Source organism: Aulonocara stuartgranti (genome assembly GCF_965226115.1).
Source record: "Aulonocara stuartgranti genome assembly, chromosome: 12".
NCBI classification, from domain to species: Eukaryota; Metazoa; Chordata; class Actinopteri; order Cichliformes; family Cichlidae; genus Aulonocara; species Aulonocara stuartgranti.
In genome coordinates this window covers 19,713,872-19,739,805 of record NC_138948.1, presented here as the reverse complement: position 1 = coordinate 19,739,805, position 25,934 = coordinate 19,713,872, and the positions used below count along the sequence as shown (strand labels likewise).

General features: G+C 42.5%; 1 protein-coding gene and 1 long non-coding RNA gene across 4 annotated transcripts in view; one reads left to right on the top strand and one right to left on the bottom strand.

The window, feature by feature from the left end:
* Positions 1–25,634, bottom strand: part of wscd2 (WSC domain containing 2) — a 43,306-nt gene extending 17,672 nt beyond the window's left edge. The window contains exons 1-2 of one of the 2 annotated variants that reach the window (XM_082553649.1): positions 25,165–25,634; positions 334–1,238 (exon numbers count right to left, since the gene is read on the bottom strand). In XM_082553649.1, coding sequence (XP_082409775.1) covers positions 334–721 — 388 coding nt within the window. In that variant the 5' untranslated portion in view covers positions 722–1,238; positions 25,165–25,634. Of the gene's footprint in view, positions 1–333; positions 1,239–16,288; positions 16,422–25,164 lie in introns of those variants that run through there. The other variant, XM_082553650.1, reaches the window with a different exon arrangement.
* LOC309718426 lies at positions 14,253–24,177 on the top strand. 2 transcript variants are annotated; one of them, XR_014279975.1, is made up of 3 exons: positions 14,253–15,882; positions 23,311–23,562; positions 23,655–24,177. It is a non-coding gene; the product is annotated as an uncharacterized lncRNA (long non-coding RNA). The 2 variants fall into 2 exon arrangements; XR_014279976.1 differs by lacking the exon at positions 14,253–15,882 and adding an exon at positions 21,966–22,076.
* Positions 25,635–25,934: the final 300 nt, after the last annotated feature.

The following is a 25,934-nucleotide window of genomic DNA, read 5'->3' as shown; positions in this document are numbered from 1 at the left end:
ATTTGCACCACTGCTGCTGCTATGTTGCCAATTTAGCATTTTTCTCATGCAACATATTGAAAAGAGTTAAAAATGAAGCAGTTAAATGAAAAGTGCGATAACAGCGTACCATATATGACAAATGGAGCCTCTCCCAGCTGACATAATGCATGACTCGGCGTTCACCCTGAACAGGACTAACCACTGAACCATATTGTTTAAAACTGCTTAAAAGAGACATTTGCTAACTTGCTTTGAGATGTAAAAGAAACTAAAGGTTGTGGCTCAGATGGTTTATTTGGAAAACTCCCCAGCTAAAAAAAGTGCACAACTGCAACAGCGGTTTTCACCCACCTCTTCCATCATCCAGGTCTTTGGCATTGCGTCCTTTCAGCGCGCGGTTCCAGTTGCTGGTGTAGTCTCGCCCCCTGCCCACCATCCCAAGGCCCTCCTGTCTAGTTTTCTTCATCCAAGGGGGACCGAACCTCCGTCCACTTCTCCGTTTTTCCTTAAACACCCTACTCATGAGGCCAAGTCCCCGAGTGTCCGATGAAGCCCAGCTGCCCATCTCCGAAGCTATAAGAGAGTCTCGGCCTCCTCGGGCTCCGGGACCGTTGTCCCCGACGAAGCCAGCGTGCAAAAAGACGAGGCTCCCGGCGGTCAGGTAGAGGAGGATGAGGGAGAAGAATCGCACAGGTTTCCTGCGGAAGTAGCGCTGTATCTTCAGCAGAGGCTTGGCCATGCTGGCTCTCCCAGCCACTCAGACACACTCGCCCAGTGATGAAAAATCATAAAGATGAAGAGTCAACACCACACACAGCCCCACTGGGCACCAGCTAAAGCAAAGATAAAAGTCAATGAAAAAGTCTTAGACCTGCATGAAGGTCACCCAAAAAATAACATGTCTTTTCCCTTGTGGATAAATCTCCAGTCTCGTAAGGAAGGCTGCTTGCATCTGTGCTGCTCTGCCGGTTGTGAGAATCTCTTTCTGCTCCCACTGACAGACCTGCCCTGACAGCCGGCTCTGGGGCCACGTCCTGAAAGGTGAGTGGCTCCAGGTGAAAGATGATCGCTCAAACGCTGCTTTCACTTCAGTTATCAGCCTACAAAGATGCCACACCAGCACCGCAGTGGCACTTTCTCCCACACTGTGCGGAGGGAAGAGGGTTTTATTTATCAGCTGAGCTGAGATCCTTTCAGCTCTGTGCGGCCGGCTATTCACTGAGATGATCCGGGAGAGAAAGGGCGTGCCTCACCATCTGCAGTGAAGACACACACACACACACACACACACACACACACACACACACACACACACACACACACACACACACACACACACAGGGAGAATAAACATACACCTGAGTCAGTTTCATCACATGTGGAGTGGAAGAAAAACATGTGCAGGTTACAAAAGGATAAAGAAGGCAGATCTAAAACGTCTTGAAAAGCTACAAATCAATCCGAGAAAAGACACAGAAGCCGAACACTGAAGCATTTCCTTTACAATACTGTTGGTCCATGCAGTTCAACTTTGTTATGCAATGCAAGCGATCTTCATTCTTCTGTCAAACTCACAGCAAACAGAAATACCAGATGGAACAAAGACAAGCACAGAAAATTAAATAACAGGATTCAAAGCAATTACGTATCTTGGAAACGACTCTGTTTTTAACCGTTGCGCCAAACAGTCATAAAAAATTAACTCTACAAGCCTCAGAGTGCTTTATTATCTTTAATAAATTAAGCTAAGCAGAAAGGACAGGAAAAAATAAAACAAAGCTCTACCCCGCAGCATTTTCTTTAAGATCTATTGTCTGTGGGAGTTTGTGGGAATTAAAGACATTTGTGTAGATGACAGAAAAAGAGCAAAAAGCATCTTTTAAAGAATGCAGAGGTTAAAAATCTGGAAGATTAAGGGTGGTCATCCATAAAACACATGCTTTCATGATTCTGTTCAAGATTTACTGATTGCTCCATTTTGGTTGTGTGTGTTTCGGGATGGCTGTATCCCGACTTTCCAAACTCTCTGCAGATTCTCTCAAAGGAGTCTCTGTTCTGGGACGAGCCCCAGAGGCTACAGTCGGATGGTGTAACGCAACACTCCTCAAGGTCAGGGAATTTTCCAGAACATTTGAGGGGACACTCACCCATGTGACTTTTCTGTCTGTCTGCCTCAGGACAAATCTGCAGAAGACTTGTCACCTGAAACCTAAATGGCACCGCAGTCCCCCCCCACTTCCCCTTCTTCTTTTCCCCTCGGTAGTCTATGAGGACTCTGGGACCCTCAAGGAGAAAAAGATTACATTCATGTGCTTCAGCCTGACACAAAGACGGCCCTCATCCTGTTTGACGTCTCTCAAAACTTTGCCTGGATGTAAGGATGGCTTCCATTACCGATGTCTCTCCGCATCTTGATTATTGTGTATTTTGTTCATTTTTAGGATCAGATCTCTCTTCCACAGATAAAAACACGAGACGTTCTGAGATGTTGCAGCCATGTTCACGTCAGCTTTACGAGGACACAAAAACAAACAATGGAGCTTCAAAAAATGTCCGAAAAATAACATCTTAGAAGTAAATCTCTGATGGCGCCAAGTCGCTGAGTATGAACAAACAAATTCACAAGAGATTTAAGTAACTGTTTGACATTTGGGGGAAATGCATTAATTTCCTTTGTCTGTAACCTAATTAACATCTTTATTGTTTGATCTGTACACAAACAAAAACGCCTGCTTCTGCCTGTTAATTTTTCCATCCCCTAAGAAAACAAGTACGATAATAAACTCTTCCTTTAAACGTGCCTGAAATGTCATCCTTTCATTCCCATGAAACAACCTCTTTTCCACAATAACGCAGTTACACAGTAAGATAATTCCTCAACAGCTGTATAAACACTGTTGAAAAGTGACTCCTGCACTCCAACTCCACATTGTAGCCACAATAATTTATCATTCCTGCGTCAGTGTTTCGCTCCCGGTCGATGGAGAAAAGATATTCCTGGACGACTCGGCGACTGCTAAACAAGCTGGTGTTTGTTTCAAACCAAAAACTGTTTGCCCAGGAGACGCTGAATCATGTCGAAGCCAGGGTTATGCGGTTGAAAATCAAACTGCGTATTACATCATGCTTACGACCCCTACCTCACCGAAGACAAAAACACAAGTCTAATAATTTGCACCGGTCCTTCCTGAGATCAGGCTGCTTGAAGGCCACGGGGGTTTTGAGTGGGGCTGTTACGTTTGCCACAGCTTAAAATCAGCGTTCTCTACTGAATCGTATAGTAAATGGATTTATGAGAGCAAACGGACACGTGTGACATCTAATCACTCTCCCTCTCATGAACACGACAGGACCACACACAAAGGATAATTACTGCTGTTAATAATTCATGGTCCCCCCTCCCCAGTTACCAAAGTGAAACTGAGCTCTACTTGTGGTTAATTTGCAGTAACAAAAGTGTGGATGCATGCTGCAGGTACATGAGTCCCATGTTTAAAAAACAGGCAAGTACACACTTTACTGTGCCTCTAACTCTGCCAGTTCCAGCACAAGTTAATGTTAATATAATATATGTCTGTGTGGATTTTTTTATGGTAAAATATTCAATTTTTCACAGGAAAAGTCAGAGGATCACTATTTAGATGCAAAATCTTTACAAAATGAGTCAGATTATAAATATTTGCTGAGATATTTCAGACAAAAGTGAAGGTCTGACTGACCAAATAACACTGGCTAACCTCCCTGACCCCAAGTATGATCCCACCGTACTTTGCAGCTTAGTTAATCGCAGAGGTGGGACCAAGTCATTGTTTTGCAAGTCTCAAGTAAGTCTCAAGTCTTTATCCTCAAGTCTCAAGTCAAGTCTCAAGTAATGTCAGGCAAGTCAGAGTCGAGTCTCAAGTCACTGGTGTAAAAGTCCGAGTCAAGTCACAAGTCTGAAACTTTGAATTTCAAGTCCTTTCGAGTCTTTAAAAAAAACAAACGAAAAAATAATGTTGCAGTTATGCTAAATGTAAATATTAGACCATGTAATTTTTAAATCTGTGTTTTTCTCAACACATGACAAAATAGTGAACTTAGAAAATATACACAAATTGTGAAATTGCACCTCTTTAAAATGCAGCTCAATTAAACCTAGCTCCAAGAATAATTTTCACCGACAGTTCTGAGATAAGCTGCATGTTATTCTTGGATGTGGTTGTAGGACCAGCTTTAAAATCGCATGACAAAAATATCATACACATTAAAAAAAACTGTATCACCAACGTAGCCTGGACAACATTTGCTAGTTAGATGAAGTCAGCTATCTCATCGTAGCATATTTATATGCATATTTATAATCATACGGTTCTTGGAGTGAGTGCACACACTCATGAAGTTTAGTAACTTCAGGTCACTGCAACAAGCCCAGGTACAGTTTACCGACGGATGGGTACAGGACCTTGAAATGCACCGTGTAGAACGAAAGACCATCGTACGTATCATAAGTTTACCAGTCTCACAAATTGTTGTCATAAATACACATTCGTTAACCGTTTATTAATAGGACCTTTGAGCTCAACGGTAATTAATTAGTAGTGGAAATAATTTCTGGTACCCATCACAGAAATGTAGCAGTGACAATAATATTGGATGCTGTAATCGTACTGGGCAATTAGTGATACAAAAAACCTGTTTTATCCTGTGAATAAAAGTATATATTTTTGTCAATGTACCATAATAACAGAAGCGAAACGCAATATTGTGTCAGGACAATTCACTATTTATGCACAATAAATAAAGGAGCACAATTTCTGTTCAGCGCCAGACTTGCTTGTAACCTATATCACCAATTATGTTATGAAAATGACGTATTAACTACTACAAAACACTGACCTTCGTGTAAATGCTTGGAGCAGACTAACATGTGAGCTGGAGTGTTCTGGGACGTTATATTTGATCTTTGAATGGCTGCAATCCAGGCCATCCGTCGTGTCTTTGTTACTTCGGAAACATGAACAATTTCTCTTCAACGACGTAATCCGATAACAACCGATCTCTTTACCCGTCGGCTTCCCGTGGCTGTCATGCGACCGGCTATTGCAGTTAATAATACAACAGCTTCTTGACATTTTTGTGTTTCTTTTTATCGCTGTATAACTGATTTTAATTGAAAGCCTGCGTGCGCTAGTACCGCTTGCCACGAGTTCCCAGAATCCTTTGCGGTTCTACCCGTGAATGACGTCACATTTTCAATCTCTATATAATATGCATGCTAAATTTTATATTTGGGGTAAAATATCAAGTCTTTTCAAGTAAACCGGTTCAAGTCCAATTCAAGTCCCAAGTCATTGGTGTAAAAGTCCAAGTCAAGTCACAAGTCTTAGAACATTTTTTCAAGTCAAGTCTAAAGTCATAAAATTAATGACTCGAGTCTGACTCGAGTCCAAGTCATGTGACTCGAGTCCACACCTCTGGTTAATCGCATCCTTTCTTCTGGGAGAAAATACGAGAACAGAATTGAATAAAACAGACACACGAAGAAAAAGGAAATGCAGACAGAAAAGAGACAGGAGGAGCTGTGGAGGTCTTTTTTTTTTTGCCAGATCACCGATATTACTCCAGTGGAGTGGGCACAAACTCACTGACTGACCATTAATTCACATTCATATTAAATGAGCCAGCAAATATTTAATCAGAGAGGATTTCAGGACGGAAACGTCAAAGTTAATCTTTGGCAAGCAGGCGGACGGCCAGCTTTGCTTTTGGTGCAGGCAAACGCCGCCACAAGTCAATCCATAAATATTCTTCCTATGGGACTCGTTGGGCAAGGAGAGGAATGAGTGTTTCACCTCTACAGTCAAGAAACAGACAACTGTCAACTAGCACGGACAAGTGGTGGCTTCAAACAAGGAGCGATGGGAAGAAATCAGCAATAAAATATCTGTGCTCTACTCTGCCTTTGTTTGCAGGTTGTTAAATGTTGATGCTGATCACCTGAAGTGCACAGATCGGGTTTGAGAGTCTTTTCATCCTCTCAGCTCAGCATCAATTTTCATGTTCCCAATGAAAGATTCAAATATTGTCCATAAACACTTTATTGCTGTAAAATGTACTGAATAAATGCACATTCACAGCTATAAACAAAACACCGCCCACATGCTAAACTGACCATAAGCTGAGCAACCGCCTCTCCACATTGTTAGAATACTTTATGCAGTTAAAGACTCGTAAAAACAACCATGCTGCGACAGAGATGACACCAGCAGGAAAAAGGCTCTATTAGAGTGGTTATGCAATACTTGATTTTGCATAACGGTTCTGATTCAGGACAGCAAGAGAAAAGTTATTTCACACCCAACAAGATGTGATCTTTAGTAGATTTGGTTTTTAGACGTGTTATATTTAGTCATGACAGAGGCAGAAAAAACATCCAGTTATGTTACATGACTCTGCAGATCCTTTCCAGGTCGCCAATTTTCTTTGCTTTCGTTCTTTTCACCAGTTCGTGAAGTGCAAATCAGCTGTACGGAATCAGCTATGATATCCTCCCACAGTTTTTAAATGGGAAAAATACCGGAAAACAAGTGTTTGGTAAAGCGAGGTTGTGTTTAGTCCGCAGTGGGGGGAAATAAAAAGCAAGGACAGTCATTAACAATGCGTTTGCACACGAGGGAAACACACACTGCTGTGATGGAAACTAGCAATATCAACAGTGGCAGGAAGAAAAGGTTATCAGGACTCTGGTGCCAGCATTACTGGGAGGGGAAATCATTTGAGGTTTCTTCTAATGCCCTCTTTGTCCCTGTTTGTACAACTTCGAGTCCCATCCTGTAAAAGAGCCGTTCTGTGGGATGTCTTCTTTCCTTTAGCAGCAGAGGGGGTTAACAATGATAGCGGCAGCAGCCCTGACCCTCCCCTCACCCTGGGGCCCGTCCTTCCGCTCTCCTGGTGTGTTTGGCCTGCCAGTGCACATTAGCTATGACTGTCAAATCACATCAAACTAAAGATCGCATTCCTCCCCCGGTGACATTACTAAGCATGTTTGTTTTTACACGCAGATTCCTCATTCATCCGGCTGCAAAGTTGCCTTATTGCAGGTCTGAATGAAATGTCAAAGCAGAGGAGTTATTGAGAGCTCCTCTTTAGCATAAAGTGTGTAAATGTGTTTATTTCAACATTGGTTTTAGGTGTTTTTCAATGAAAACTTTATGGAAGACATCTGCAGTCTAGAAAAAGATCCATCTCATGTAAAAACTGAGAAAGCTCAAATAAACCACTGCCAAAGTTTTGCTGATCTGCAGAAGAGATTCAAGTGGCTCGCTCAGCACAGATGGCAACTCTTAGGAGCGCATGACCCCTGAAAACTGGAGTGTGAACATGACTGTGTCGAGTAACAACAGGATTATACTGCCAAAGCAGTTTTCTTCCTTTAGCGTTTGGCAAAAGCTGCTGTGGTATGTGCTACAGTTTTGGCTTCCCATCTTGTTGTAAGCCATTTTAATTAAAACTGTGTTTATCTCACTGTGTGTTCACATTAGTGATTGGCTTAATGCCCAATACACTTCATTAGTGGTGGCCACTCACAAGGAAACTCATCAGCAAAGATGCAAGAATCACCGCACGGCGACAAATCCCATGAAGTAAAGCACTCTGCTCACAAACATTTTATTACGAATGGTTCAATTTTAAACTTTCTCCCAAATCCAACAACATAACTAGGAACCATCACATCCAGCAGGCTCCTGACACCTCAAAGTATCACTTAACATATCCTGTGATAAAGTTTCTAAATATAATGCTCCACTATCAGCGCTGCCTTGTAATGCATGCTGTTTATTATTGGCTCGTCTGTCTAGAACCTCTGTATGTCTGGATATTTTTAAAAATGTGAACTATCTGATAAAAGTATGACAGAATTTGAGTACGTGTGATTAAAAGTGTGTTAAAACTGACTTGGGATGATGGCGTGCTTAAAAGCGAATAATGTAAGCTGTTAGATTTCGTGTGTTTAGACTTTTTCAGAATTATCTGTTTAACTTCATTTTAGGTTTGAGCAACAAACCTTCGGACACGCTGTAACATGTAACTTAAACATTGTGATAAAAGCTCTGAAGCTCTGAGTTATAGAAGTTCCATGATGTGCAGCCGATCAGTGTATGAATGTAAACACAGACCGTAAGGTTCAGCAGAGGTTTACGTGACAGAAATAATGATGACACGACGCATATGTTAGCCAAGTTTTAAGAGGATACAAAGTTTACAAGAGGACCAGCACTACCATTTTTATTATTGAGAGCATATTTCAGGCTGACATAATCAGCATGTGTGTAAATAAATGATGATAGCAGATTAATAATCCACAAATATTTGGCTTTCATCCACCAAAGTTCAAGGTCAACTCAATGATTTATTTGTTAAATATTTACAAATATTGTCAACATATGGAATAGCACCATATAGGATTTAAAACTCCGTGAAGCGCTACCTTATCGTGGTGGAGGGGTTTGTGTTTCCCAGGGATCCCAGGGGCTATGTTGTCTGGGGGCTTTTGCCCCTTGGTAGGGTCTCCCATGGCAAATAGGTCCTGGGTGAGGGACCAGACAAACAGTGATTCAGAAGACCCTTATGCCCCGCCCTGGAGCCAGGCCCAAGGCCCGAGGGCGAGCGTCTTGGGCCCAAGGCCCGAGGGCGAGCGTCTTGGGCCTTGGTCCATGGGGCCCGGCCGGGCACAGCCAGAAAAGGGGACATGGGCCCATCCTCCCGCAGGAGGTGCCGTAGGGGTTCGGGTGCATTGTGTGCCGGGCGGCGGCCAGGAGTGGAGGCCCTGGCGGACTGATTCCCGGCTACCAAGACTGGCAATTGTGACATGGAATGTCACCTCTCTGGTGGGGAAGGAGCCTGAGTTAGTGCGTGACGTTGAGAGGTACCGGCTAGATATAGTCGGGCTCACCTCTACGCATGGCTTGGGCTCTGGAACCAGTCTCCTGGAGAGGGGCTGGACTCTGTCTCAGTCAGGAGTTGCCCCTGGTGAGAGGCGGCGGGCTGGGGTGGGTATTCTAATATCCCCTCGGCTTGCTGCCTGTACGTTGGGGTTCTTCCCGGTGGACAAGAGGGTTTGTTCCCTGGGCCTTAGGTTCGGGGAACGGGTCCTGACTGTCACCTGCGCTTATGCGCCGAGTGGCAGTTCAGAGTACCCAGCCTTCTTAGAGTCCCTGGGTGGGGTGCTGGAAGGTGCTCCACCTGGAGACTCTGTTGTCCTGCTGGGAGACGTCAATGCTCACGTGGGTAACGACAGCAAGACCTGGAGGGGCATAATTAGGAGGAACGGCCTCCCTGATCTGAACCTGAGCGGTGTTTTGTTATTGGACTTCTGTGCAAATCACAGTTTGGCCATAACAAACACCTTGTTCGAACATAAGAGTGTCCATAAGTGCACGTGGCACCAGGACGCTCTAGGCCGCAGGTCGATGATCGATTTTGTAATCATATCACCAGACGTGCGACCATATGTTCTGGACACTCGGGTAAAGAGAGGGGCTGAGCTGTCAACTGATCACCACCTGGTTGTGAGTTGGATCAGGTGGCGGGGGAGGATGCTGGACAGACCCGGTGCACCTAAACGCATAGTAATGGTGTGTGACGCTGCTGTATTGAGCTGCGGCTGCAAGATGGTTGGTGCCTGTTGTGGTGGTAACCCCGAACCAAATGGTGGACACCAGAGGTGAGGGGGGCTTATCGGGCTTGGTTAGCCTGTGGGACTTCGGAAAGAGCTGACAGGTACTGACAGGCCAAGTGGAATGCGGCTCGGGCAGAAGCAAAAACTCGGGTGTGGTAGGAGTTCGGAGAGGCCATGGAAAAAGACTTTTGGACTGCCTCGAAGAGATTCTGGCAAACCGTCAGGCGTCTCAGGAGAGGAAAGCGGTGCTCTACCTGCACTGTGTATAGTGCTGGCGGAGCGCTGCTCACTTCGACTGAGAAAACTGTCGAGCAGTGGAAGGAATACTTCGAGGACTTCCTTAATCCCACTGACACGTCTTCCGAGGAGGAAGCAGAGGCTGGGAATGAGAGGGATGACCAGCAAATTTCCGGGGGCGAGGTCACTGAGGCAGTTAAACAGAGGCACCGGGGAGCCCCTGGTGTGGATGAGGTCCGCCCCAAGTTCCTGAAGGCTCTGGACGTTGTAGGGCTGTCCTGGCTGACACGCCTCTACAATGTTGCGTGGAGATCAGGAGCAGTACACGTGGACTGGCAGACCAGGGTGGTGGTCCCCATTTTTAAGAAGGGGGACCGGAGGGTGTGTTCCAACTTCAGGGCCCACGACTCGGCCCCGGATAAAGCGGAAGAGGATGGATGGATGGATTTAAAACATCAAACTGATGATAATGCTCTGCAGAGCTTTTTAGATAGCCTTTGTTTCTTACTGCCACTGTTTGTATTGACAATACACAGGCATGTAGGGAATCATACATGAGGATGTTAAATATCATGTTACTTTCTTGTGATTTTGTTATAATATATATGAATACATGTACAAAGTTCCTGAATAAGTATAATATCTTTGGAAAACAAGATAAACGTGACCAAAAACCTTTACCAAACATGAAGGCTACACATGTATATCTATAGCCACATAAACAAAAAATAATTATACTCAGTATCTCAAGTACATGAAAATGGGTTTGAACAGGACAAATTAACAAAATCCTGCACTGTGCACTTGTTTTTACTGCACCACAAACCTCTTAAAGTAAGTTCAATGAGAACAAATAAAAAAATGAACACATGTAAAATACAATGCAAGTCCTTTAAATGTAAATATTGCCCAGACAGAGAGCTGCCTTGGGGGAGGTTTGTGCTTTCTCTTGTGCTTCTGCATGTTGTTTATTCAGAGAGGTACATTACGACGGAAGTTCAACACTGCCATGCTTTCTCAGGGTTAGCTGGCTTAAAAAAAAAATCCAGTTGGCAATAACCAGTGTCACATCTGTGGTTATCAACTGTTTCTGTGTGCTCGCTTAAAAAGGGGTATTTCACACCTCATATGACTCATCTTCCACACAAAATGAGTGCCGCCTACTAAATGGTAAAAAGAATCTACGAAGACTACAAAAAATATAACAGCAACCATGTTGAAGGAAGGCAGGACAGGAATGCTGCAGAAAGCGTAAAATAAGTTTATTTTGAGTTAATATATTTATTCTAACGCTGAAACATTAAAGCTTACGTCCTATAGTGAAATTAATTTTATTGATTCAACAGGTATTGTTGGTGTTCTGACACATATAAAAGTATGAAGGCATTTTCTGCACATTGTCCTGCACATTCCCAGCAAAAAATCGATGCATTAGTATTAACTAGTATTAAAAGAATTGGTGAAAATGTGCCATTTTCAGCAGTTTTTAAAGTGAAACTCCTGACCATTTTTCCATTCATAATCCAACCAAATTGTGGATTTGGATCAGAGTTAGCCACCTGAATGTACAGAATATATATCACTACATCTTAAACCCACAACTGCAAGCACGTAAACATTTGGGGCACTAATCTTAGCACTGAAGAAAAGAAAGGAAACGGTAAGCCTGCTAACAAACACGACACACACACACTCACATCTTTTTTTTCTCATCAGAGATAATAATTGTAAAATACGACCTTTGTCAAATCACATCCTGCCCTGGAGAAAACTCAGTCCCGACCACTGCATCACTATGAATCATCTAACTGCTTAATTATTAGTTTATCAGCATAAGTTTACGGAGAGACACTACGACAACAATCATTCATCTTCCCCAAAACAACACTGAGAAGTTAATTATTCAATTCAGGAAAAGAGCGTCTGCTTGATATTTCAACATGTACGTGACATTTCTTTTTCTTTGCCAATGTTGAAACAAGCAGTCGCTGTATTCCTTCGTGTTGTTACCTGGCCCGGTTAGTTAACCTCCCCCAAAAGCCAGTGGTAATTATGAACAGCATTACATTTGTTATTGGAGAGAGCTGAATGCACCAATGAGAGGAAAACATTTTAAGAACAACCCCCCCAAAAGCTTAAAAATTAAGCCCAGGATGGCAGGGAAAAGGCATCATTGTAATCCTGATAAAACTCCAGGTCCATTAAGCTCAGTGGTGACTTTTACTCAGAAAAAGAAGAGGTAAATTAAAGGGTCTAAAAATAATGTAATCCTCTCCTTTGACTAGCCCACAGTAGCATTAAGCTGCAGAGCTTTAATAGAGTCACTGATGATCATGAACATTTCCACCAGAGCAGAGTGATAAGCAACTTATACAGTGAAAGCAAAGTGGAAGTGATAGAATAATAGCTCTATTGTGACTGCGGACACGAAGCAGCAGAGTTCAATTAGGAACGAGCAAAAAGCCAAAATCCGGATTAGCACAAAATTTTCTGTATATTTAAAAGAATGGAGAAAATAATGAAATAAGAAAAAGTAAGTTGTTTGACTCTATTTCGGGAGAGAACAGCTGGAAATGTTTTTGATGCCAACCGAATGACAGTTCTGGTATTAATGTGTCAGCAAGCTCCTAACAGAGATAAACATCCCAGATGCCTGCTGTGTGACTTTCTGACTCACCCTCGCTAGCTGCAGCACCCAGATCCCAGTTGGCCACATAGACGGGCATTTGAGAAACAATCACTTGAATTGGTTCTCTTTAATGGCTTCATAAAAGAAGTAATTATTCTGCAGCGGGAAGGCGCTGTCAATGGGAGATCAAATGATGTCTTCCACTATCCAACCTTAACAAAGCTCCTCATTCAGGACCTTACAGGGTATCTGCAGCTTTTTCTCAAAAAAGGAAAAGAGCTTGGTTTTTTGTTTTTTTGCCCCACTTCTCTTCTCGCACCTTCTCTAAGCACACAGGATCTCTGCTTTAATTAAAAGTGAATTCTCAAAGCTCAGCTCTGCTGTGAATCTCAGCGCTCTCTGCTTCAATACGCTTAAGGAGGGGATTGCGGAGGGTTTTCAGTAAATGTTTAGTTGGTGAGGAGGAAGAAGAGGAGGAGGAGGAGTGTTGGAGGTAAGGAGGGGAAAAGTCGTGTGGAAAAATGGAAAGTTTCAACAGTCAACAATTAATCTAAAAGCACAAGACTCATTCACTAGAGAAAATGTAGTCATTTATTAAGAGAGAACAAGGCAAGAGCTTAGACTTTAGAAAAGTGCAGTGCTGCAGCACTCATGAACGTGCATTTGCCTGATCTGTATTTGGTATCACTCATTATCAAACATATTAATATTTATGGGAAGCTGTTTACTATTTGTGAGCTGGATTTTTGAGTACTCTTCATTTAGTGCCCACTGTTACCATCATTGTTTGTGGGAAACATATTAGCATGGCTGAAGCTCTGCTCCACTTATTGGATCTGCTCCATTTATTGTTATTATTTATGACAATAAATCACTTTTTTGAGGGCCTAAACATGTTTGAAAACTCACGGGTTTTGCACGCGCATCACAAATAAGGATTCAATATTTTAAGGATCTCAGCACCCTCGGCACATACTCTGGCCTACATGAATGAAATTTGTTGCACATTAGATTTCCACTGTGGGATCAACACATGACATACAGCAAGACATACAGTGTAACTACTGAATGCTCAGTAATGCCGCCTAGTGGGCACAGGAAGTGATAAGTAACAAGTTTACGCAACAGCCAGTTAGATTCCAGGACACATGGCTATACTGTTGATGTCCTTAATCAAGATTCCGACTTCCACTTGAAAGCATGAAATGCGCCATCGATATGGATAAAAGAGTGAGGACCACGTCATCTCTGCTCAAAGCTTTAATTCTTTTTTGTTTGGGAAAATTATACTTTGAGGGGAAATGAGCATAAATAATCTGCTAAATTGTATTCTCTGCTTAGTGCCAGACAACAACACTAGCATCACTCAGGAGTGTGAAAAACAAGGCCAGGAGACCAGAATAAGCCTGGCAAAGACCCCAATCCGGCCCACTGGTAACCTTTGGAAAATGTGATGAAGGGCATCATTTCCTGCTAAACAATTACAATTAAAAAGCATGAAAGTTCCTGTTATTTTCACTATCTACCATAGAAATTATAGAAATAAAGTGGGCCCACAAAGGGGAAAAAAGGAGATTTTCTGGGCAATGAGCTGCCAGAACTTTTTCTGTAATTTTACAAATTTATTTATTTGTGCTGCATTTACTACATAACCATTTTTTATTTTATTTTTTATTCTTCTTTGTCTTATATTAAATGGGATTAAATATGTAATTAAACATGTGACACACTGACAGAAATGTGGGTTTTACTGGTTCGGCCCACTTAAGGTCAAAGTGGGGTTTATGTGGTCCACTGAGTTCTAACATAAAAGGTTTAGAGGCCTTCGTTACTTATTTATCAAAATAAAATGTTGTGTTAGTGTTAGCACTGCACTCGTCCATGATGCACATAATCCACCGTCTTTGCCAAGACAGTTGATCAAACACAATTCGGTTTTCTGCTATTCCCTCTTGCTGAGTGAAACGGCAGTGCTAGAGCTCATCTCTGATTTAAAGACCACTTAATGTAGAAACAACAAAGGGGACTTACTTAGAATCGGCTTAGCAGTTTAGTTGTATCTCGCAAAAAAAGACCTCTACATAAGTCATTGGGAGGAGGTCAGAAAGAGTGGAGGGTGTATAAAATGCGGGGTTTCAGAAGAGATGAGAGCTCTGGATCCTCAGTCCCACATGTTTTTGGCAGCAATTAGTTATAGCATATAAATGGACTACCAAAAACAGAGCTGGAAGAACAGTGACTATTGGATTTGCATTCACCAAGCGGACAGAATAAAACAACTGCCAACGCAAGCTTGTGGTTATCTAAGCTCGTGTGCATCTAAGCATATGCTCGCCATCGTGTTTTCCGTGCCGGCTTGGGTTGGCCAGGAGATGTTTTTACATGTTATTGCCCACGAGTGACCACAAAAAAATGAAAGAGATTTGACAGATGAGGAAAAAAAGCTGAATTATCCCTTTACAAGTGCAAATATGCATAATTCTATTTTTTTTTTTTTAGCAGAATCACTACTGCAGATCAGAGGTTTGACCGCTTTTCGTGCTAAAAACACCAAAAGGAAGCATCTTTCGTTTGTAATGATCCGAACTGCATCCTCTCGTACTCATGGAGTACGGCTTAACTTATTCCCTGAGGAAGATGTTGACACAACTGTCCTTGTGTATCACACAGCTCCTTCTGGACCGCTAGGCAGAGTAAGAACAGAAAAACAGTCGAGTGCTTGGTGGTGCAGCAGGAGGGGAGACAGACCCTCCACTGTATGACACGCATTCAAGCTCCCATGTCAACGAGCAGCCACTCTGCTGAAGTGTCTTTAAGCAAAGAGCTGGATCCTCCAGCACTGTTGTTCTGCAGCTCTTCACTCTCACCTCCCACAGCAAGGGGAAAATGAAAGGAACACTGTTGTTATTGTTACGCAAATACAATGAACAATAGAGCAGACAGGAAATACTCGTTAAACGAAACAATCATTAACGTGGGTTTCAAACGCTCTGAAGACACTTTTGTTTTTACGCCATAGGTATTAACAAAATCTCACTTCCTGTATTCTGAAGTCTTTTCTGGTTCCTGTGAGGAATCACAGTGGTCTAAACCCTACGCAGCTGAAACTGTTGTCACCTAAAGAAATCATTTCAAATTTATTGATTAGATTTTTTTTTTAAATAAATTAAGACTTTGACGTTTGAGTACTACATATGTCTGGAACACTCCCAACATGATTAAAGAGGTTACTCAGCAAGCTGTGTGGACTATAAAAGGTGATCCTGTCCATGGCACCACATGCTGGGATGACTTCAGCAGATATAAAATCTTGAAACTACAAGCTGCTGTCTCAGCATGAAGCTCAACAAACAACAGGATTCTGTAAAAGACTCGGGTATGTGGTATTTTTCCACTTCATTCTGTCACTTTATGTGCTTTTTAGATTTAAAGAAAATTCTCATTCTCTTCGGCGCGAGCAAAAACTACACCAGCATGTCTGTTGCCTAACATTTCAATGCATGTAAAACGTCCCTCATTCCTATTTCTCCAAGTATCATTACACAAATTATATATGATGAATGTGATATTATTGCATTGTTATTTGCTACATTTCACCCTTCCATCTGATTAATGTAGAAGCTAATCTGCAGTGTCTGCAGAAATACATTATATTGCATTTGTTAATAATATACTTTATCTATGACATCTGAACCTAAATAAGTGCCAGTTAGTAAAGTAAAAAGTGTGACATTTTCTGGGAAATATATGGCGGAGGAGAAGCAAATAAATGCAAAACGTACCTCAAAATCTTTTGTAAGCACTCAGCTGGAGTCCACTACATAAAAGCATACGTTTTCCCAGAAAGCAGATGAAATGATCCGTTTTGCAATTCTAAAAAGTTAAACAGCAAACATCTTGAGCTAAGTTCCTTATGAGATTGCAGTGACAGTTGAGTAGTTATATATGTTGAAATAAACCACGAAAAAAACATCAATGTTTTCAATTTACAGTGTTTGCACAGACCGCCGCCCCAGCAGAGCAGAAGCTTATGCAGCCAAAGCATATGTTTTGAATCATGACTGAAAATTATTTTCTCACTTCACTGGAGAAATGTTCTCCTGCCGCTAGTATTGCAGAAGTCTATATTGCATTTACCACCTACACAAACAACCCACAGCAGAATCTCAAGTAACTGACACCCATACTGGTGGAGTGTCAAAACAGCAACTTATCTGCACTGAACATAACAGCAGCCTCGTACCGACTGACTTTATTTTACTTTACAAAAAAGATAATGAAAGGATAGCATGACAACAGTCTGCTCATCTGTCGTGGAGCGCTGTTGTACACAAGCTGTTTAGCAGTTTTTGATGAGCTGTTCGGTGTGAACAATTATGCAGGGCAGTGGTCTGGATGCATTCATTGGAGGAACATGAAGCGCGTACATATAATAGGATGCTCTGTAAGCACGCCTCGCAAAATGTGTAGTGAACCGCGCGCCTCATCAGCATCGCGCAAATCTCCGTGCAAAAGGTCGAGCAGCACCAGAGGCCTACTGTCAACATATCTTTTCCAATTAGATATGAAGATTGTTAGAGGCCTCGCTGCTTTTACGTTCTATTTTTATTCAAATGATGGTGTTGTTGATAAGTTGCTGATGTTCTGATGTCCTCGCTGTTGGTCCCGTCAGTTCAATATTCCCATGACTGAACACTGATAATAACCACAGCGATAATGTGCATGTCAAATTCACACGTATTTTAAGACTGGGGGGAACTAAGTGGGTTTTGTGTAGGAGTATGTTAAGATATGCACTTCCTTTACTTAAGAACTTTTCATTAGTTTCTTTTTCTTTAATGTAATTTGGCAGAATATCGAACAGAATTTAGGACAAGGACTATCTGCCTTCTCTAAATTCTGCTTTGTTTTGAAAATCAAATCCTTTGAAGAAAAGGAAGAGAAAGAGAAAGCTTAAACTTTGTGTGTGCATGTCTGTGTCTGTGTGTGGTAATGCAGTGTTGTGCCACACTATTGTGATGTGCAACAAAATTACCATAACATAAATTATTTAAATTTTAAGGTGACAACTTGGTAATTATGTGAAGATTTAGGTTGAGGTCAGGTTCACAGGAGTTGAGGTTTATTCGTTTTGCTAAATTGGCAGCAGGGATTTAAGAGTCTGCTGTCTCCCCAACACGCATATTTTTATATTTCCAATTATAAATCTTTGCTTCAGCTAAGAATGTTAATGTAAGTCACAAAACAATGCTTTCACAATAATCTGCTCACGATAATCAAAATACGGTGATTCTTCTACAGTGCATATCTGGTATAAGCCACGAGAAATAACTCCAAGGAACCAAAAATAAATTATGCAGGAATTTGTTTTGCATGCTTGCAAAACTGATTTTTGGCAAGAAAAAGCGTTGTTGATGCTTTGTCCCACTTTGAGTTTTCACATCTTACTTCAGCATTAACCCAAAGAATATATGTAATGCAATAACGGGATTTGTCTTTAGAAAACCATGAAGAAAATAAATAAGTACAAAGTGCAAAAGTGAAAACAAACCAAGTCAAAATCAGGTCTCCTGGTTTCTAAATAACAGAAACAGAAACTAACACAATGGAAACCAAACTAAGTAAAGCTGAAAAAGAATCCATCTGACTTAAATCTGCAGATATCTTGGTTTTGCTGCATACTGACAAAATGCCAAACACTGTTTGGCCGGAAAGGAGTGGCCTGGGAAATAAAAAGAAGACCACTTCCTGTGGATACTGTAATTATGAATCTTCACATATCCCTCAAACAAAAATATGGAAAAAAATGTTTATAAAATGGTAAATGGTATGGTAAATGGCCTGTATTTATATAGCGCTTTTCTAGTCCCTAAGGACCCCAAAGCGCTTTACATATCCAGTCATCCACCCATTCACGCACACATTCACACACTGGTGATGGTAAGCTACATTGTAGCCACAGCCACCCTGGGGCGCACTGACAGAGGCGAGGCTGCCGGACACTGGCGCCACCAGGCCCTCTGACCACCACCAGTAGGCAACGGGTGAAGTGTCTTGCCCAAGGACACAACGACCGAGGCTGTCCAAGCTGGGGCTCGAACCGGCAACCTTCCGATTACAAGGCGAACTCCCAACTCTTGAGCCACGATCGCCCATAAAAAACCAAAATATAATGATAAAAGATGTATGTGTTTCAAATAAATAGATTCAAAGTAAGCAAGTTATGCATGATAATACTGGACAAACAGAGGAAAAAATAAAAGGACGCTTGTATGGCACCTTTGGAAGTTTGAGAAATGCTGCTGACGCAGTGGTGCAGGGTTTTATTGTTCTGATAACAAGATGCACTGTGTATTATTGAAAGTGACAGAGCATTTCAGGGCAGTGGTTTCCTATTGCATTGTTATGTAAGTGTTGTTTGAGACTAATAAAAAAGATAGAAGCTGGTATCTCCCATGCACACAGCCCTTCTGCTTCGAGGGTTGAAACAGAAGCAGGTTCATTTAAAATGAGGTTGGTAGGGGCTCGTCAGACCCATCTTCTCCCGCTGTCTCATGAATTTCACTCTGACCAGTATATCTTAGAGATTCTTGTTTTTCCCAATGGCTTATGCTACAGTAGACGTAGAAATGGCTACAGTATCTGGGGATTTCTGACAGCTGCTTGCTTTGGGCTCGCAGAAAGGAGCGTGCCTCAGTGCTGCAGCCTGTATGAATAAAATATGATGTGCACATAGAGTAGTGCTTCACTGTTGCTCTGATGCAACATGGAACAACATCTCTAAAGCAAAGGAAGAGAGAAGAGAGCTGCCTGTGTTTACAACTGAGTATGTGAGATACAGAAACGGAAGTCTATGAAGCAACTGCGTGACGACAGTGAGGTGCTCAGTAATTTTCCCAAGGAAATTCTCACATTTCAAACATGCAGTTGCATTTATTTAAATTCTCCGTTCACCTGGGCCCCAAATACACATTTACTCACTTCCTTCTTCTTCTTGTGGTGCAAAGAGCTTTGGTTTTTATCTCCACCTCCCTAAGGGACTGTGCATTAGAAGAAATAAACCCACTGAAGTCTGCGGACTAAGCTGTGAACACAGCAAAAACAAAACAAACACAAAAAACACAGAGGCGAAGATTTATCATGGAGTACTTTGGATTATGAATTCTTTAAGGTCTGGAATAAACAGAGAGCGATTAGCCCCTCTAAAAGGCCCTGTAGTTAATCCAGGAGAGTGCTGAACATTCGAGCAGTCATTTCCAGGCTGGGTTACTTCTCATGGTTTCTGCATTTACTGCTCTGCATGTGGGAAATGTTGTGGAGATGATATCTCTAAAAGAATAGACGTGATAATGCATTCATACTGTGTTAGGTCAAAAACAAATAAACAAGAGACTGCAGGAACTGATTAGAGCCTGATCTGTAGCATATTTAAGTAGTAATTGTTCAGATGACACAACAGAATTCCCATATGCTGCAAACTACTTAGCATGCAAGCAGAGAAGTCTAAATAAACAGCTGAAAGTTGTGGATAAATAGCTGAAGTGTCACAGTATGAAAGGAGAGCTTCTTGAACAATTCCAGGATGTTTTGTGTGGATTCACGAGGGCAAGTGTTTTCTTAACGAAATAACACAGAATAACTGCATAAAGTAATTTCTTCAAGAGGCCGGGAACCACTAGAGTCGAGAGCCTGACACTGAAAATAATGTGTTTTGAGCCGAGTCTGAGTGCAGCCAGATCGCGTTTAAGTTGCCAGTTGACTGAGGAGAGGGGCTGAACTGGGAGTCGGTGAGGCACCGAGTGAAAACTCGAGCTGAGTCATCCTACCACCCCCGAGCAACCTGGGAAACATCTGCACCATCACCGAGAGAGGGGAGGTGATGAGGGTTGACATGGCGTGGCGATGGGCTCGTGCTTGACCAGGCGTGGTGCAGTCACTGCGTGTGATAGCTCCCAACATCTCATCCAACCTGAGCAGCATTACTGACAGATGGAGAACATTAGCACAGAGGAGGAGTTCATGTGTGCGCGCTCTGCTCACTGCCAGATTCAGAAAAGTAGCCGATAAGGGGATAGACTTAGCCGCTTATCCTGCTTGCTGCTGGAAATTAATGGAACAACATGTAAGGCTGAGTGTAAGAATAATAAGCCCCTACTTTAGGCGTGCCGTGTATAAATAGGCGCAGCTTGGTTACCGATGCACATCTTTCAGATGAAATCCCAGGAGATGCAATTACTGAGCAAACAACTGTGGTAAAAAAAAGTGCAAGTATTTACCCTTTAATGACACACTCCCAACAGGAAATGAGTGAAAGTAGTTTATCCATTTAAAAACCTGAGTATCCTGTTATTTCACGGGCAGATGAGTGGTTTGGGGAGGAACAAAATGATGCACATTTTGATTTGCCCAAGTAGTTCATTTTACAGCAACCTGACAAATTTCTCTAGCAAGTGTGACGGCCCAATTAGGGAGCAGCATGCTGAAAGGAGATCTGAAGCCAGCGCTGACACTGACTGCACAAGTTGACAGACCTGGAGGGGGCTCCACTCCTTCAGATTCTTTATCACAGCTCCTGCTGCTGTGCTGCAGTATTGTTGGGACAGGGTTTATCAAAATCTTCTGACATCCTCTTTAAAGCAAAAGCATGTCTAATTCTTTACGGTGCAGTCTGGAAGTTGATGGATGTGTTTTTACAGACTGACTAACACTGCTTGGAGTTATGTTCCCAATGCTGAGAGAGCACCACAGGGCTGGAACATGGAAGGAACATCTTCTTTATTGACCTAATAAAACTAATCAAAGAATCCCAGTGTTTTGCTGTCATTAAATTATACTTTGTAGCCAATATCTTTAACGACACTGTAAACAAATTACGTCTCGTTATCGCAACTCCCACATTACTCAGCTTCCTTAATCGGACTATAAATAACTTTTATGTGGAAAAACTCATTTAGGACTATAAAAGGCAGCTTTTTGGTTAAGGTCAAGAACATTACCCAGAGACTTGCACGCAGGCATGCGGTCAGACAGTCTTGGTCTCCGGTTCCTAAAAGCGGAGTTAGTAAACTACATTTTTTTCCCCCATTTAAAGCCTCTCCTGTTGCCAGATTGGACTTCTGTTGGGGCAGCAGGTATAAAACACAGAGCCCAGCAGTTTAACACCAACAAAAGGCTTCTTGTGAAGCAGGGATCGAGTTGAAGAAAGAACAAGGAGGTCTGCTACTCAAGGTGAACAATTACAGTAGTGATGTACTAATCCCGCCGACAGGCAGAGTCTCAAGGTCAGCTGTAGACCACAGAAAATGTGTCTTTTAAAGTCACCTTTTTCTCCTTATCGTCTGCTCCTTATCTTTTTCCATTTTACCCAATTTACACTCTATTTACCCTCCCTCTCAAACACCTACAACATCACGCCGTCTGACTAGACGTTAGCAATCAGAGAACTGCGAGGCAGCCTGATGGCACAGAGAACAAACAAGGAGCTCGAGACCCTGACACAACAGTAAATGTTTTGATAGTTCCAGTTCAAGGACAAAGCTTTAGAAGAGAAGAGCATGTTTTCCACATTGGGTGAGTACCAATCTATGTAGCCAACAGAAAAATCTGTTTAATTACAATTATCTGCTGAGAAAATACACCCTGTGTTCAGAAAACTAAAGGACCTGATTGCACGGTTAAGCGCGGGGTGAATGCAATTTGACGGCAGGTGTTGCTTTTGGATTGCACGAGAGGTTGGCGGTCGCATTTCAACTTTGAACTTTAAATTTCCACAATAACTTAAGAGTAACATGCAAAAAAATGAAATATGGTTCGTGTTCCAGAAACCAAAGAAAGGTTTGTATGACACTGAAAGAGCAACTGATATTTAGCTGCGCTCGAATAATTATGCACCGTGCACTTGATTAAGATATAAAAAGTATGCAATAATTACCTACTGAATGTCTTTGCCTCTGTTTAAAAACACACTCGGTCTGCCAGGATGTAAGGAGATCGACGACATGCAAGCACATAACCTTGCACTGTGACTCAGACAGATACAAACAGAGGCCTCATATTAGCCTCGGTTGGATTAAACATGTCCTCAGTAGGGTGCCTGTGTCTGTCTGAGAGAAAAGCCTGAACAGCAGGTCTCTGAGTTCAAAAATATAATTGGCTTTTACATTATATTCACTCACTGCAAACTGACTGCGAGCACTGTGAAAGGTTTTTTCACCTGATCATCAGAACAGAGACAAAACAGATCGACTTGAAGGTGGTAGACTATATCGTCTAGATGTTTCCTTTTTAACATCGAGGTTGCTTGTCTTCTTCTTCCTCAGTTTATTTGAGCCTGATAAGTGCATCTGCAAATTTAATATCTTTGGACAAAATCCCCCACACTTGACTTACAGATTAGTCTTTCGGGGTTTCCCAGCTTTGTCTGATGTCTGCCTCGCAGTATTTCCTCACCACCTGTCTAGGCTGTCATTATCTGGCTACGTCTCACAGAGGAAGTCTGCCGTTGTGAATAATCCTGGTATAAGCTGAAAATCTGGCTGAAATGTGCACACGGCGAGGGTGACCCACTCCTTCGGCCTGTGCAGCCGTAACACAGTTTTAAAGATTATCCTCTTTCTAAAATCAACTCTTTCTTCAAGGAAACTGAAAAAAATCAGTTACTGACAAACATGAAGGGACAGCGCTAGTTGTGTTTGGTATTCACATCCATGCCACTCACTGTGAAACTACTACTGTGTGTTTGAACGTCAGACACTATAAACAGTCGAAAACCAGCCAAGTATTTAATGCTAAGCTATTTTTGTAGACGCTGTAATGAGGATCTTGACATCCTTTCTTGACGGTAATATATCAGGAAGGAGCGCACCATCCAGTCTAGTGGTGCTGCACCACCCTCACGTCACTGTAATGGCTTTCACAACCACGCAAACTGTGATTCCTCTGGCGATCTTCAAAGCTTGCGTCCACTGGATGCGATCCATGGAATAAGCGCTGGAGGAATTCAAAGCCTTCTCCCTCTGCCGCCAGTCACCCAGTCACTACACAAAGGACTTCATATGTAAGCACATTCAGGTTTCTCACAGTTAATCCTGTGTGTGAAAATCATTCACATTCAGCATCAAGTTAAAAAGAAAACATTTTTTCTTTCAGGATTTCATCTTCATGGTCACCAAGAGGATCCTGGAGATACAAAATGCGGTGACTTTGACCCTGATGATTCACTGCATCGGCAGCAGAATCTATTTGACTTCTGTACAAATATGAATTTCAGCCATCAGCATGTTTCCCTGACGTCTGTTCACTTCTGCCTGAGGGAGGACTGAGCTTGTGGGAGAGCACAGCTAATGTTAGCAACAATAAAATCTATGCGATTTTATTTTTAAACGAGCATCAGCAGGTTCCTGCCTGGCACAAATGAAACCACAACAATATTCAAATGCAGCAGAAACGCAGATTTCCAGTGGTTTCCGCTCAAATAAAGTGAAATCGAAAACGGTTAGGTAATATTTTACAGTGATGTTCACACTATTGATCAATTCAGCTTGGACTAGATTCAGGAGCTATGAACTGAGTGCCATAACAAGCGGTCTATCAGGCTCTATGCTTTTTATTTATTGCCATGACAAGTGCTGAAACACCAGCATGACCAATTAGTCCCATTCATCAATTGATTTTTGAGCATTGTGATCCATCTTAACAGCCACTACGCTCTTCTTCTCCCACCTCCACGCTCCACAATGAGCAGTTTCTCAATACAGTGAACACCAAGGTCATCAGAAACAAGAAGGGTTACTGGAGGTCGCTCAATGTGCATAATATTCTGGTAATGCTGAGGATGAATGATTAAATATAAATTACACATTTACACTGTATTATTTTATTGTTTCTTGATGCAAAATCTCACTTGTACACTTTATAAAAGACAGTGGAAATCTTTTCAAGCCGAGGTAAACCTAAAAAATATTCAGTACACTGCAAAACACTTGAGAGAAGCACTTTAAGAGAACCACATAACCTCAGGTACAGAGACAAACATCCTTGAAAATACTAAAATGGTTTCCCAAACCAAATTTAAAAAAGGCTATGAATACAGGCCTCTTTTCAGAGTCTCAGTTTGCAGCTCTTCAAAAAAAAAAATAGCAGGTGGGCTTTAATGAAACGCCAGGATCTTCACACAAATGCTGAAGGGGTTCTGACTGTGGCCACCAGACGGGCACCTGGTTAGACTGACGCATTTTTAGCGACCACTGCTCTGAGGAGACAGCAGAATACGTTGCATTAAAAATATAAAACATTCACTTCCGCACTGGGTTAGTCTGCAACTATGTTAAGAGCAGAATAGCTTCGAAAATCTAGTTCAAATGGATATTTTTAGTACCGGCGGTTCAGTATAAGCAAAACATATGGCCAGTCTTTTCAACAAGTGACAGTCAAATTCTGCAAAAACCATTTCTGAGCTGTGGTTTTTGGTCTGAATCACTATTCCAGAGCAGCTGCACTGCGAGAACATCAGGACTCCTGCAACACCAACACTAAGCAAGCAAGCAAGCGCTGCTTTTGCAGGACATATTTCGAGCTGCTGCAGTGAAAAGGGGAAAAAACATATATATGTGTCCTCTGTGTGTGTGTGTGTGTGTGTGTGTGTGGTCTTCGGGCTTACCTTGAACATGAGTCAGAATAAGGCTCTCAACACAAGCTTTGGTGTTGTTGCAGTTCACAGGACGCAACTCAGCTCAGGATGGTCACCCCTCGGGCTCAGACATGATTCATATCCACGATAACTCGGCCAAAAATGAAGAGCACCATACTCTCAGAAAAGCCCTGTAGCGCTAATGTTAGTTTGTCAATCCCATTAGCCCGTACAGTCTCTCTGTGCTGCTCAATAATCTGCTGTAGTGCAGATGAACCGCTACGCGCTTCCAGCTCTCAGTCCGAGGAGAAGGAGGGAGTAATGTTAATGGCCTCACCAATGGACGAGCCCCTCTGAAACAGTCCGGTCTTCGCCCCGGTGGCTCCAGTCATCTGTTTGGGTCAAACAGCGAACGCATGCGGTGCGTCGACTTGTCGTTTCTGTCGCCCGTCCGATTAGAAGAGGGCTGTTTGACGCGGCGAAGAGGCAGTGCCGCCGCACCGTGTGCCCTGCACTCCCACGCGGACCAACAGCACTGCCTGCTGTACTTAAAGAGACACAGCAGAGCACACAGAGGCGCAGCAGTCCCCGCACTCCTCCCGACGCTCAAGCTTTCCGGGCCACACAGGTGACCACTCAGCGCGGCGACGATGCGCTCCCCTGCGGATAAGCTGATAAAAAATGCGATTTTCATTCAGGACGGGGTGCAGTGTTTGCACATGCAAGTGGTCTGCGTGGGTTATATGTTCTGCGATGGATCGACCGTCCAAAAGTTTGGGTATCCTTATTTAGGATTCTCC